The following is a 14,657-nucleotide window of genomic DNA, read 5'->3' as shown; positions in this document are numbered from 1 at the left end:
TGGCAGATACCAATCCAGTCGCGACCCCCCCAACTGTCGTGGACAAACAATCTTCCCCACACAGTGCCAGACCCAAAAGACAGTGTGGCATGCATCCGAAATACAAAGACTTTGTTCTAAACTGAATGAACTGGACAGAACTTTGAACTCGAAGATGAGAGTTAAATTGAAAACATTGTTCTTTGTTTATTGAAGTTTGTTTAAAAAATTAAAGTTTTCATTGTATTAAAAAAAGCAGTTGGTCTATATTCATGCACGACCGGTTTTTCAATATTGCTAAGTCAAAAGTTAAAACTCAATAAAATGTGTTTATATTGTACGCATAGGTTACCTATATAACAACTTCATTTGAACCAATCAAGTCTTTAAACAAGTTGTAGAAATTGCCTTGTCAGAAACATACATGTAGTAAGTCAGAAAATAGGCTACTGTTAAGCATTTTAGGCTATCTCCATTTGTTTCCCCATTGTTTACAAAAGTTGAGTTTTTGTCTAAAAAGGGACGGATGTTGTGTTTACGAGCGACTAACAGCGCTAGTCTAATTACAGTTAGGTCAAAGGTCGTGTGTGCATGTGCCGACGCCATTGTGATTTGTAGTTTAGATACGAATAAACCGAAGATTCAACACTTTGTTTCCCTCCACAGCTTGTGAACCAGTTAGTTGCCGTTTATCGTGTCTGGATGGTTATGTCAAAGACAGCAACGATTGTGATACATGTGAATGTGTGGAACCAGGTAAAGTAACTTAAGCTACTTTAACATCTAAAATAAGTAGATTTTACAACATACATGTACATGTAGATGGCCCTATGCTAAAGTCAAACACTCTTTAGGAACAGTAAAATGCCATTGAAAGTTACATCAGTGTTCATGTGATGTCTGATACAGAATGTACATTATAGGCCCTCGGAGTAGGCCTAAAGCCTACGTGAAAGCTCTTTTTCTCATCATGAGAGAAAAAAACGTATTTGAATTTTGGCAATAAATGCCCCAATAAGTTCATGCATGACATGTATGGTTTAGGCTCGCATCATGTCTACACTGTCTTAAAATTGCACTCGTGTTACACACCATTTTGATGAAACTTGACAAGTCAGTGTTGTTTTTGAAAATTGTAGTGTATGTATGTTTTTCTGTAAAGACTTGTTTTGTTATTTGATTTATTTTGTTCTTTATCCTATCAGCTGACAGGCATGGCGTTTGCCCAGATGTTGGGACGGGCCAAGTTGGGACATGTGACATCCAGTGTTTGAGCGATGCAGGGTGTGGGGAAGGGAAGAAATGTTGCTCCAATGGGTGTGGTCGTGTTTGTGTCACAGGTAGGCTCAAGTGTTAAATGGACTCATGTTTCATTGGAGACTAACGTTAACCATTAGGTCTCAGCAGCTCAGTGTACTGAACGATTTCCATGGTTTGATGTCAAAACAAATAGTTTTTACAAAGCGTGTTGTGACCAAGAGTTTGAGTGCATTGAGCTGGCTGTTGAAACAGAAGTTATATCCAGCTTGGGTCTGACAAAACACAAAATCTAAAAAGAGTATTTCTACAATGAACTCTTTACAAATATCTTGTCTATGAAGGACACTTATGTATCAATATTTTATCACTTGATTTCATTAATTGAGACTATTTCCTATTATTATTATTATTATATTATTTCCTAGTATTGTTTTGTTTTGTCTTGCTTTTGACAGCATGTTCAGGGATCAACTGCCGGATCAACTGCAGGCCTTTTGGAGGGTTTGCCAAGGATGAGAATGGCTGTGAAGTATGTCGATGTGTTGGACGTCACATTGGTAGTAAGTAAAATACTTCACTTGTCACATCGCCTCAAGTTACAAAAATAATGCAGATATTAACATTTCTGATTCACGTTGGTTTAAAATGGTTGTCACATCTTGACTGTATCTTCCCCACTCAGGTTCCCCAAAGGTTTGCCCAGCCATTGATGTAGAAAGTGTTGGCATTTGTGTCATTGGCTGTGACGTGGAAAATGAATGTGTGAATGATGGTGAGCTTTGTTGCAGCAATGGATGCGGAAAAACTTGTGTAAAAGGTAAGCCTCATTTCAGTTCTTAATTATTAACACAACTATTTGATACTATCCACTGTGGTTCTGATTAATAGACAAAGCTATGCAAGCTTGCACAGTGATTGATATCAGGTAGTGAATGCATTGATGTGGTACACAGTTAACCCTCTTACTGTCTGACTATTTGATACTATCCCCTGTGGTTCTGATCAATAGATAAAGCTATGCAAGCTTGCACAGTGATTGATATCAGGTAGTGAATGCATTGATGTGGTACACAGTTAGCCCTCCTACTGTCTGACTATTTAATATTATATAACACCCAAGCAGATCCTTGCCATTTGATTGGAGGATTGTCCGTCACGTGATAGCAAATAAAAGTACCATTGCACGCTGAGTCACTCACCGTGCTTTTTCGTTCCATCCGAAAAGTACCATTGCACGCTGCCAGCGTGCAATGGTACTTTTCGGATGGAACGAAAAAGCTGAGTAAAAACATCACTGCGTGCGCGTTGTCTTCGGTAACGCAGCAAGGCATATTAGTAAAATTACTAGCATTCGTCTTCTACAATTAAAAATTGGAGGCCTACGCTTTGTTTGTTTTGAAAGTTGTATCTTTCAATCAAAATGACAAAGATCTACTTGGATGTTATATAAAACAAATAATGAAAGCTGGAATGTTCCATTCAACTCGGCTCCGCCTCGTTGAATAGAACATTCCATCTTTCAACTCATGAACATATTTGCACCATTGCACTCATAAACATTCATTATGTGTATACTATCCACTGTGGTTTTAAATAAGGGAATCAATGTGTGGTGAAGAGGTTTTCAACTAGCGGTTTAAACCCAACGAGGCCTAGTTTTTGATAAGTTTACCGAGACGAAGTGGAGGTAAAGTGTCAAGAACCAGGCCTCGGCGGGTTTAAACCACTAGTTGAAAACCGGTTCAACAAGCTTTGATTCCCATTCATAAATACCTTTTCGGTAAAAAAACATCAACACTTTTTGGTCAAAAAGTTATATAAATCAAAAATTTTTAATTGTTCAATGGTTTCTTTCAACACAACACCCCTCCAGCCATGAAATGGTAAGGCCCTCGGGTAAACAACTCCTTATAAGGGAATGTTGTGTGCGTCGCTTGTATCGCGTGATGTGGCACAACTATCCTGGCCGTTGCTCTCGACCAATAGGAATGAAGAAACTGTCTTATAAGCCCATGTTTCAACACTTTTTACTGGTCATTAACAAAGGTTTATACACACCCACGTGACGCTAGTCCACCAATAGGAATACCGAAACTGTCTGAGGTAATTATGAATAATATATATTGCCAATCTGCAATGATATCACATCAAATACTGTTGTGCTTAGCTAAGTGCCTCTATAAAACCCACAACTTTCCCCAGTTCCTGCCTGCTACTTACTGTAGATGTTGATAAGATGCTGTTTTTGTTAAACATTACTCCACAGCTTGTGAGCCTGTCCGATGTAGAATGTTCTGTGAGCATGGCTTTGATACAGATAACGATGGCTGTGAGATCTGCAAATGTAAAGTGCCCCCAGGTAAGCTGAACTACCAGTCCTGTATCACAGTTCTCAATCCTTGAGTTGGAGGATTGAGTCAATTTTAAAGGGAATAGTTTCTCTAAAATTGCCACTATTTATCTTTTGTTTAAAGTTGCACTTAAGTTTTGAGTCTTAGCCAGAGCAAACAAAAAATGACTCTAGTTGGAATTGAGTTTGGGTTGGCGTGATTCTCAGAAAAATGTGACTCCTATCAGATTTTGAGTCACAAGTTATAACAAATGTGACTCAAGTCTCAGAGTTATAAAGCAGTTGAAACAAAGCTATGCTTTTAACATGCATTCAGCAGACCTTTAGTCACATGACAGTATTGTTAAGTTGCCGGAGTAGTGTGTTTGCATTGGACTTTTTGTCTCAAATCGGCCTGTTAAGTTAACAGCACTAAGCTTGGGCGATATCGATTTATTTTATTCACGATATATCGCCGACAATATATCGCGATATTCGATATAATCGCGATTAATGAAATTTGACATCATCAGTCTTCAAACTCCAAGTGAAAGTTGTAGAAGAGACAGTCATAGCTTAAGAGAGGTGTTCTAATGACCTATTTTTCTGCTTTTACTCCAAACCTATGGGGTGCAAGATGTCTCAGCTAGCAAATACATCGCGATATTTAATCGATATTGCGATATATCGCTATTATCGCGATTATTGCGATATATCGTGATATATCGATATTTCGATTAAAACCAAATCCATCCGATATCAAAATCGTTTCCAAATTAATATCGCGATATTCGATAATATCGTGATATCACCCAAGCTTAAACAGCACCGTGGCAGAAACTTACCACCTCGTTAAAGTCACAGGCTGTTCGCACTTGGACTTAATACCGGTAAGTTAACAATTTATGTAGGTAAGTTAACCATTTTAAGTCCAATGCAAATACGGCTTATGAAATGCCATCAATGTGACTCTTTTCTATTTTGCTCTATTCTGTCTCCTTTGAGATATGTGTGTAGACAATGTCACACACCAAGCAATTTACAAGTAAACAGTTCAAGGCAATCTCAAGAAAAAAAAACGCTTAAATGTCATCTTATTTTCCTAGGGATAGCAAGACCCTGACATTTAAAAAGTGCCTTCTGTGTTACCAAAGTGTTCTTATCTATGCAGTACAGTTAGTTGTCTTTAGTTAGTTCCCCCTTGATACGAGACCTTACATTAATGTAAAACATTCAATATAAACAGGCTGTGATGAAATCACGTGTCGCATCAACTGTCCATATGGTCTCCAGCGGGATGATCAAGGTTGTGAGATTTGTCGCTGCTTCGAACCTAGAAAGTCATTCCTACGAACGGGCAGCAGAACAAGCCTCCCTGGTGTCTGTCCCTCATTGAAGGGTGCCGTAGGGATATGTGTGTCAACCTGTGCTGTAGATGGTGATTGTACTGAGGAACAGAAATGCTGTAGCAATGGCTGTGCAATGACCTGCACTCAAAGTAAGCCATCTTATATCAACTGATTTTATCTGCAGTAAATTTAGTTTTTATATGTGAATCTCTGGTCGAGTACTATAGTTGGTCTTAACTAGGAAAGCTTTGATAAGAGTGGTGAAAAACTTGGGTTGAAAGTTAAGAATTATTCCAAAATTAAAACAAACCTGACTAATATCCAATACTTTTCTAAAAGCTGAAGTAAATTGCAAGTTATAAAATAAACTTTTATTAAATTTCATCGAATTGTGCACGACTTATTTTACATAAATGTCTTCGTCAGTTTTATATTAGTGTTTTGGACTGATGTTATTCAAAGGACAGGACCAGTCATTTTTTAAAACAATGACATATGTTTGTTTGAATTGCATTTTGTTTTCAGCCTGCCCTGCTGTGACCTGTAGAATGGCTTGTCCTGCTGGATATGTGAAGGATTCTCATGGCTGTGATATCTGCAGATGTAAACTGTCTCCCAGTAAGTCTCAATAAAGCCCTAGGGCTTATGTATCGTGTAGTATTTAAAAAGAATCAGGGGTAGACTTATTATTTAGGGGTTTCCTTGGTGTGTCTGTCATGGTTGGCTGCAGATTGTGCCACATCACCTTGTCGACTCATACAATAATGTTATGGGTCTTATGGTTCAAATATAGCTCTATGTACCTGTGGCAACTTATGAAGTGGTGTGATAAGCCTGTGGGAATGTGATTAGTACCTCATAACAACTGATTACCATTATTATTATTACTATTATGTTGACTAAACCCACATGTTTTTATCTTCATGGGATTGTAGGGAACTTTGGAAAGTGTCCTGCCTTGGTGGAAGGTACCTTTGGGATTTGTGTCAACAACTGTGAGTCTGATGGTGACTGTGAGGATCTTAGCATGAAGTGTTGCTCTAATGGGTGTGGACAAACATGCCGAGCGGGTAAGATTATGAGTATGAGACTACTAGTAACATTTGATTTTAATACTTGGTTGAATGAATATTTATCAGTACCTTGTTTTGTTGTTTTAGCTTGTACTCCAGTGCTGTGTCGTCTTGGTTGCCGATGGGGCTTTGCCAAAAATACAGAGGGTTGTGAAATCTGCCAATGCTCGCCACCACCAGGTAAGTTTCACAACTATTCGGGTCCAGGCACTGAATTGTACATGTCCTGTGCACATTCAAACAATTTGGTAATCCGTTAATAACTACCTACATTGCACAAAACTTGTTCAGTCAATTTGAAGTAACTCTAAAAATTTATTTGACAAGTTCACAGTGTTTCTGACAAAAATATTTGATTGAGTGATTTGTATAATTTGTAATAAATAAAAGGAATAGTTTGTTTTGATACTGTTTGATCATGTAATCTTGTTTTTAAATAAGAGCATGTTTGTGGAAAAAAGAAATAGGTTACTAACATAGTTTATGAATCTGTAACCCTTGCCTTACCAGTGCTGTGCAAACTTAACTGTGTATCTCTAATGTTGACTGCCTCCCTATTTTGTCGATGTTTTTTTGATGAGGTGGGGAGTTAGAAGTCATACAACCATGTACTGCCGTTTAGCCAGGGATCATATCTTGTTGGTTTCCCTTGTGATGTGTAACTGAAATTTATTATTACTTTGACATTTGTTGGCAAGTCCAGGCTGTATGGTTAACTGCACTGGACTCGAGCTCTGGTGATTCTGATTATCAGCATAGTGTCAGTTTGATTTCTTGAAAATTGTGCCACTTACACTATCAAGACACCTTATCAATATTGCGTCACCTTTGGATAGGACGTAAAGCTTTTGGTCTTGTCTTTGTGTACAATGCACATAAACAAATCAGTACACTTATTGTAAAAAGAAAGGGTTTGCTGGTGTGTTTCTGGCATGGTCTGTTAGCAACACCACCTCACCTTGGTCTTACCCTTCAAGGTGTTGTATCATGGTTCATTCATCTCCTAATTTGCTATTGTTGGCACTGGGAGTTTATTGGTTTTTACAAATTATTTTGACCAAGGATTAGTTTTTCCAGTGATAATTTGTAATCCCATATTTCAAACTGAAAGTGTGCTAGCCATTAAAATTTAAAAACAGTAAGACATTTTAAGAGATACTTTTTGATTGTATGATTATGTAACAGCTGAGAAGCCAGGAGAATGTCCTGTAATTGATGAGAAGCAAGCTGGTGTTTGTGTTACAGAATGCCAAGATGATTCATCATGCCCAAGTGATAAGAAATGCTGTAGCAATGGATGTGGCAAAACATGCACCTCTTGTAAGTCATGTTTTTCTGGTTTTGTTTGTATCTGAAGATTAGTTATTTAGTAGGATTTTGAAAGATAATTGTTTGCAGTTTGTAAAATATGGGAACATTTATGTCCAACATATTAATTGTTTTACTTCTGTGGATGTTGCCCATTTGAATACCAGATTATTCCAACTTTTTAACAACATGAAGCCCATAGTATGTCTTCTAATCTTGTTTTATTCTTTGCTGTTTTTGCAACCGGCCTTTTTGGTGCACAATCAATGCTGAAGATTTTCAAACAAGTGTTGACACATTGCAGTTTTGAAAAATTTTGTCAAAATGTTTACACTTTTCTTTTATGTTGCAATCTTCAATAATATAAATGTGTCTTCCTTTTAATAAACCTGCTGTTTCTTCCTTCACAGCTTGTCCGATTTTTAGATGCCGGCTTGGCTGTCGCTTTGGTTACGTGACTGACATGAATGGCTGCCGTGCCTGCGAGTGCAAGCCTCCACCCCAAGGTAGATATCATCATACATATTCATGTTTGTCATGTAGATAACAACTCGGATTGGTCAGTTCTTTTGCATTTAAATAGATGGTAAACTCCTGGGGCTTTCAAGGGTAGTGCAAAACAAAAGTCATATTAATTTGCATCATGTATGTGGTGTGTTAATTGTTGCATTTCTACAGATTATTCATTTGTCCTCTTTTGTTTGCCCAGATCCTTCTTTGCACAGTGAGGATTGTTCACTTGTTTCATGCAGACTTACTTGCGAATATGGCCTCAAGATGGACAATAATGGATGTGAGATATGCGAATGCAACGAAGAAGGTGAGCCTTAGAACTGGTCTAAACAGGATTAAACTGGTCTGAACAGTTTTGCACTAGTCTACATCGGTCTGAACAAGTCATACCTATCAATACCTAGAATTAGTCTGAACTAGTATGTACTTGTCTGAACCAGTCAGAACTTAATTTGATTGAGGTTGTGAATAAAAGTATTCTATTTCAAGAAAGAAAAGACAGAATTCAACCAGTTAATTTCATATTGCATCTGAGAAACAGGTTTGAACCAGTCAGAACTCGTATTGCAATTGAGAAACTGGTCTGGACTAGTCTGAACCAGTCATAGTGACTTGTCTTCATCTTTATTGTACATGTTAAGTACTATCATGAACTGTCTTTGACCAACAGAGGTAAAGACTGGTGTCTGTCCAGTGGTTTCTACGGAGATAGGAGGTATCTGTGTGGAAAGTTGCAGTGCTGATGGTGAATGCCCAAATGACCAAAAATGCTGTTCAAATGGATGTGGCCATGTTTGTACTCCAGGTCAGTAATTATTTTCACAACAAATTGTAACGAGACAGAGTCTGAACTTAGGAATGAGACTTCCACTTGGGAGACTTTGTAATACTAGGGGCAGCAGACTTATCAGGTAAATTTCCTTCAATGAACATACTCACAATTCTGAGAACAATGACATTACCTGTTAGTCTCTCATTATTGTAAAACATGTCTTCATTCCAGTTTTAAAGTTGCAGATTGAACTCCCAAATTCTCCCAGTGTATTGTAAAAGCATATCTTCATGGTAGTCTTTTATAGTTGCTGCATGAATTTACTACAGGTTACTCTCAAGAATAACTATAGACACTGCAAAGACAAAACAAAACATGCCGTACAAGACACTGTGTTTTTAGGGAAATATAAGAGTTTTATTTATGCCGTACAAGACAAGACATTTTATTTTCATTTTAACAGTATATTTTGAAATGGTTTTGGTTAATAGCTTGCAGTGAGATCCAGTGCCGTTTGTTCTGTAGATATGGATTCTTGAAAGATGACAATGGCTGTGGAAAATGTGAATGTGCTGCTCCACCAGGTAACCTTAACTCTAAACTATCTTCATTATTTAATGTGACTGTCTTTTTGTGAATTTCATTCTAAACATAAAATTTTTATTTTACGTATAGCCGTCAGGTTAGCAGGAGTGCCATGTTTCATAGAGTTCAAAGTTTGAACAATTTTAATTCATCACACTTAGGATAAGGACCAGAGCTACACTATAAACCTATAAGTAATACTTTTACATAATGAAGATTAAATTAAAATCTGTCTTATTAATCCTTCAAACTGGTACATTGTTAATAATTTCTCAAACCTTCCTTGCAGAATGTGAACCACTTCGTTGCCGTCTTGGCTGTCGCAACGGAAACCAGAAAGATGATAAAGGGTGTGACATCTGTGCCTGCCGTGCTTTCCCTAATGAGTTCAATCCAGCCAGGACAGGTGCCTTTAGAGGAGGCCCAAAGCGAGGTTTTCCCAAGGTTTGCCCCGTTGTTCAGCAAGGTGTTGGAGGGATCTGTGTTGAGGGTTGTGACTATCGTGATAATACGTGTCCAGAAGGCCAGATTTGCTGCTCAAATGGATGTGGTCATGTCTGTACAGAAGGTATGATCACTTTAGTTTACTTTGTAACTTTACTTTATTTAAAGTCATCCATAATATGTCAAAAAGTCTGCTCACGGTGAGGGATACAAAGAAAATAAGAAAACAGTTTAAAGTGAGAGGAAACGTCTGTTGAGACTAGAATACATTGTATATAGATTACATTCCTCCTAACACATAGTCTTTCTCCTCTGGACCTCTGGTTTGAATACCAGAATGGAACCTGGCATAGATTGATTAGGGTAAGGGTTAAGATTACATTCATCCTAACACAGTCTATAGGTAGGTAGCCTTTCTCCTCTGGACCTCTGGTTTGAATTCCAGAACGGAGTCTGGCATAGATTGATTAGGGTTAGGGTTAAGATTACATTCATCCTAACACAGTCTATAGCTAGGTAGCCTTTCCCCCGTGGACCTCTGGTTTGAATTCCAGAACGGAACCTGGCATAGATTGATTAGGGTTAGGGTTAAGATTACATTCATCCTAACACAGTCTATAGGTAGGTAGCCTTTCCCCCGTGGACCTCTGGTTTGAATTCCAGAACGGAACCTGGCATAGATTGATTAGGGTTAGGGTTAAGATTACATTCATCCTAACACAGTCTATAGGTAGGTAGCCTTTCCCCCGTGGACCTCTGGTTTGAATTCCAGAACGGAACCTGGCATAGATTGATTAGGGTTAGGGTTAAGATTACATTCATCCTAACACAGTCTATAGGTAGGTAGCCTTTCCCCCGTGGACCTCTGGTTTGAATTCTAAGTCTGAGCCTGACACAGATTGTTTAGGGTTAGGGTTAAGATTGGGATATCATTGGGATATTACTGGGATGGGATTCGAACCCACAAGCCATGTCTCTAGAACTACGATTAATCTTATTATATGTCTGATTCTATACCCTACACCTTCCAGGATGTGAACCAGTCTTGTGTAGAATGTATTGTCGATATGGATGGGCAACCAATGAAAACAACTGTGAAATCTGTGCCTGTAAAGGTCCACCCAGCGGTGAGTTAAATATCCAAAAAAATGTGCGTTATTGCATTATTACTGAGTAAGTTTCCTTTGTGTGATTGCATTATTAACTAATAAATTTCAATCATGTGATTGCATTATTAACTAATAAGTTTCTGTCATGTGATTGCATTGTTAACTATTAAGTTTTCTTTGTGTGATTGCATTATTAACTATTAAGTTTCCTTTGTGTGATTGCATTATTCACTATTAATTTTCCTTTGGGTGATTGTATTATTCACTATTAAGTTTCCTTTGTGTGATTGCATTATTCACTATTAAATTTCCTTTGTGTGATTGCATTATTAACTATTAAGTTTCCTTTGTGTGATTGCATTATTAACTATTAAGTTTCCTTTGTGTGATTGCATTATTAACTATTAAGTTTCCTTTGTGTGATTGCATTATTGACTAATAAGTTTCCGTCATGTGATTGCATTATTAACTATTAAGTTTCCTTTGTGTGATTGCATTATTAACTATTAAGTTTCCTTTGTGTGATTGCATTATTCACTATTAAGTTTCCTTTGTGTGATTGCATTACTCACTATTAAGTTTCCTTTGGGTGATTGTATTATTCACTATTAAGTTTCCTTTGTGTGATTGTAATGTTTTCAATGTGATCTTTTGATTGCAGCTTGTCCAGAGCTTTCCTGTGAGCTGGATTGCCCACATGGTCTAATCAAAGATGACAATAACTGTGACATGTGTAACTGTGCTGCCCCTCCACTGGGTAAGTGGATCTTGATCATATCAAAATAACCTGGAGTATTCCATGGTACTTTCAGGAAGGCTAGATAATAACGATAACAGTACATTACATGACATATCAGCATTTATATCAGGCACCTTTGTTCTAATAGATAGTTCTTATAGAGAGTTTTACAATATTGTATGAATGCCCTTTTAATAGTGCCCTGGTCTTTTGGGCAAATAACATTTCTGTAATCTGTCTCAGCTCCCTTGGGATTATACAGCATCGGGCTGCCATGGCGCTCAAAAAGCCTTTCAAACTCAATATCAACCTGTACCCTTGTACATGTAGGTACCCATTTAGACCCCTGGGCAAAGAGAAGCAATTATAGCAAAGCATCTTGCTCAAGGACACAAGTGTCAAGACCAGGATTCGAACCCACTCCCTGATGGCTTAACCATTAGAACTTGCTGCTCTAAACAGCCAAGCCATGTCACCTTAGATATATACTATATGAGTGTTTTTCCGTTCACGAGTACGCCAATGTCTATATAAAACTAAAGTAGTGTAAAAATCTTTGTTACTGTTCATAAACCTTGTTTATCCTGTAATAACACTTTGAATGCAAGAGTTTTAAATTGTCAACAAATCATGTCAATACTTAAAAAAGCCTGGATGTACGCACAAATCAAGTATGTCCCAAGATACAACCTTTTTGAGTGGAGCATTGTTTGCAAAATAACATACTTTTACAAATTGTATGGGTAAACAATGTTTTTGCATTGACAGACAAAATAACAGCTCTATAAGTTTTGGGATGCTGTGTAATGTCTTCATATTAAAACTTAATTGGATTGTACACTTTATATTGAGCTGAGGCATTTTGCATGTTTGATTTCAATCTCCTCAGAGTTGACGTGCCCATCTATCTCAGGATCAATTGGTATCTGTTCAGAGGACTGTGGACCAAGTGATCCATGTGGTGAAGGTGAACTGTGTTGCTCTAATGGATGTGGACATGTCTGTGTACAAGGTTTGTGTTCATATAAAAGAGGAGAATTCTTCGCAACTATATTAAGGCTTCGCATCAACAGTGGTTTCCTGAAGATTAGAAGAGCATACTTTACAAAACGTTTAACGATTCTACTTTAAGTCAACCCCAATTTATCTCAAAACAAACACTCCATCTCTTTATTTACAAAAAATTAAAAATCAGGTTCAAAGCTGTCAAACGTTTGTTTATCTTCACATGCTCTGTGGATGTCATAGCCTTGTGCTCAACCCTTTAAAAGACCATAACAGGCACATAGTGATGATTAAACAGAAATGAATGGTCTCTAACCGATTAAGTAAACTCTGACATGGCTCAGTGAATGTTACATTTGAGGTTAATTTTAGTTAATACCAACCATATCATTGTCTCTTACATGACTCTGTGAATGTTACATTTGAGGTTTGTTTTAGTTAATACCAACCATATCATTGTCTCTTACATGACTCGGTGAATGTTACATTTGAGGTTTGTTTTAGTTAATACCAACCATATCATTGTCTCTTACATGACTCGGTGAGTGTTACAGTGAGGTTTGTTTTAGTTAATACCAACCATATCATTGTCTCTTACATGACTCGGTGAACGTTACATTTGAGGTTTGTTTTAGTTAATACCAACCATATCATTGTCTCTTACATGACTCTGTGAATGTTACATTTGAGGTTAATTTTAGTTAATACCAACCATATCATTGTCTCTTACATGGCTCAGTGAATGTTACATTTGATGTTTATTTTATTTAATACCAACCATATAATTGTCTCTTACATGACTCGGTGAATGTTACATTTGATGTTTATTTTATTTAATACCAACCATATCATTGTCTCTTACATGACTCGGTGAATGTTACATTTGAGGTTTGTTTTAGTTAATACCAACCATATCATTGTCTCTTACATGACTCTGTGAATGTTACATTTGAGGTTAATTTTAGTTAATACCAACCATATCATTGTCTCTTACATGGCTCGGTGAGTGTTACATTTGAGGTTTGTTTTATTTAATACCAACCATATCATTGTCTCTTACATGACTCGGTGAATGTTACATTTGATGTTTATTTTATTTAATACCAACCATATCATTGTCTCTTACATGGCTCGGTGAGTGTTACAGTGAGGTTTGTTTTAGTTAATACCAACCATATCATTGTCTCTTACATGACTCGGTGAATGTTACATTTGATGTTTATTTTAGTTAATACCACTCATATCATTGTCTCTTACATGGCTCGGTGAATGTTACATTTGATGTTTATTTTAGTTAATACCAACCATATCATTGTCTCTTACATGGCTCGGTGAATGTTACATTTGATGTTTATTTTAGTTAATACCACTCATATCATTGTCTCTTACATGGCTCGGTGAATGTTACATTTGATGTGTATTTTAGTTAATACCAACCATATCATTGTCTCTTACATGGCTCGGTGAATGTTACATTTGATGTTTATTTTATTTAATACCAACCATATCATTGTCTCTTACATGGCTCGGTGAATGTTACATTTGAGGTTTGTTTTATTTAATACCAACCATATCATTGTCTCTTACATGGCTCGGTGAATGTTACATTTGATGTTTATTTTAGTTAATACCAACCATATCATTGTCTCTTACATGGCTCGGTGAATGTTACATTTGATGTTTATTTTAGTTAATACCAACCATATCATTGTCTCTTACATGGCTCGGTGAATGTTACATTTGAGGTTTGTTTTAGTTAATACCAACCATATCATTGTCTCTTACATGACTCGGTGAGTGTTACAGTGAGGTTTGTTTTAGTTAATACCAACCATATCATTGTCTCTTACATGACTCGGTGAGTGTTACAGTGAGGTTTGTTTTAGTTAATACCAACCATATCATTGTCTCTTCTTTTCAATGTTGTTAGGTTGTCGTCCAGTCTTGTGCTATTTGTACTGCAGACACGGTTGGGCTAAAGGAGAGAATGGATGTGACATGTGCCAATGTGCCGACCCCCCACTTGGTAAGAGAGTTGTGAGCATGTTCAGGCAAACACTCTTTTGACTCAACTGATGTTATCGTCCTCAATCAATCTATGTTGCTTTTGGGGTTTGATTGTGTGTGTTACTGTAGAGTGTGCATTGCAGGTGACACACATGAGGTTAGAACTCCGCTCTAATGATGTCACT

At 37.2% G+C, this 14,657-nt stretch overlaps 1 protein-coding gene across 1 annotated transcript in view; it reads left to right on the top strand.

Moving 5' to 3' along the window:
- Positions 1-14,657, top strand: part of LOC117287924 (balbiani ring protein 3-like) — a 36,572-nt gene that overhangs the window by 9,113 nt on the left and 12,802 nt on the right. Inside the window, exons 5-23 of the mRNA XM_033768557.1 lie at positions 646-735; positions 1,185-1,319; positions 1,695-1,799; positions 1,922-2,056; positions 3,506-3,598; positions 4,815-5,066; positions 5,443-5,535; positions 5,853-5,987; positions 6,078-6,170; positions 7,176-7,310; positions 7,709-7,804; positions 8,008-8,118; positions 8,482-8,616; positions 9,075-9,167; positions 9,458-9,736; positions 10,644-10,739; positions 11,383-11,478; positions 12,350-12,472; positions 14,396-14,491. Of these exons, the coding sequence (XP_033624448.1) occupies positions 646-735; positions 1,185-1,319; positions 1,695-1,799; positions 1,922-2,056; positions 3,506-3,598; positions 4,815-5,066; positions 5,443-5,535; positions 5,853-5,987; positions 6,078-6,170; positions 7,176-7,310; positions 7,709-7,804; positions 8,008-8,118; positions 8,482-8,616; positions 9,075-9,167; positions 9,458-9,736; positions 10,644-10,739; positions 11,383-11,478; positions 12,350-12,472; positions 14,396-14,491 (2,391 nt within the window). The remainder of the gene's footprint in view (positions 1-645; positions 736-1,184; positions 1,320-1,694; positions 1,800-1,921; positions 2,057-3,505; positions 3,599-4,814; positions 5,067-5,442; positions 5,536-5,852; positions 5,988-6,077; positions 6,171-7,175; positions 7,311-7,708; positions 7,805-8,007; positions 8,119-8,481; positions 8,617-9,074; positions 9,168-9,457; positions 9,737-10,643; positions 10,740-11,382; positions 11,479-12,349; positions 12,473-14,395; positions 14,492-14,657) is intronic.

Source organism: Asterias rubens, chromosome 3 (assembly GCF_902459465.1).
Source record: "Asterias rubens chromosome 3, eAstRub1.3, whole genome shotgun sequence".
NCBI lineage: Eukaryota > Metazoa > Echinodermata > Asteroidea > Forcipulatida > Asteriidae > Asterias > Asterias rubens.
The sequence above is the reverse complement of the archived record's forward strand: the minus strand, read 5'-3'. Positions and strand labels throughout refer to the sequence as shown.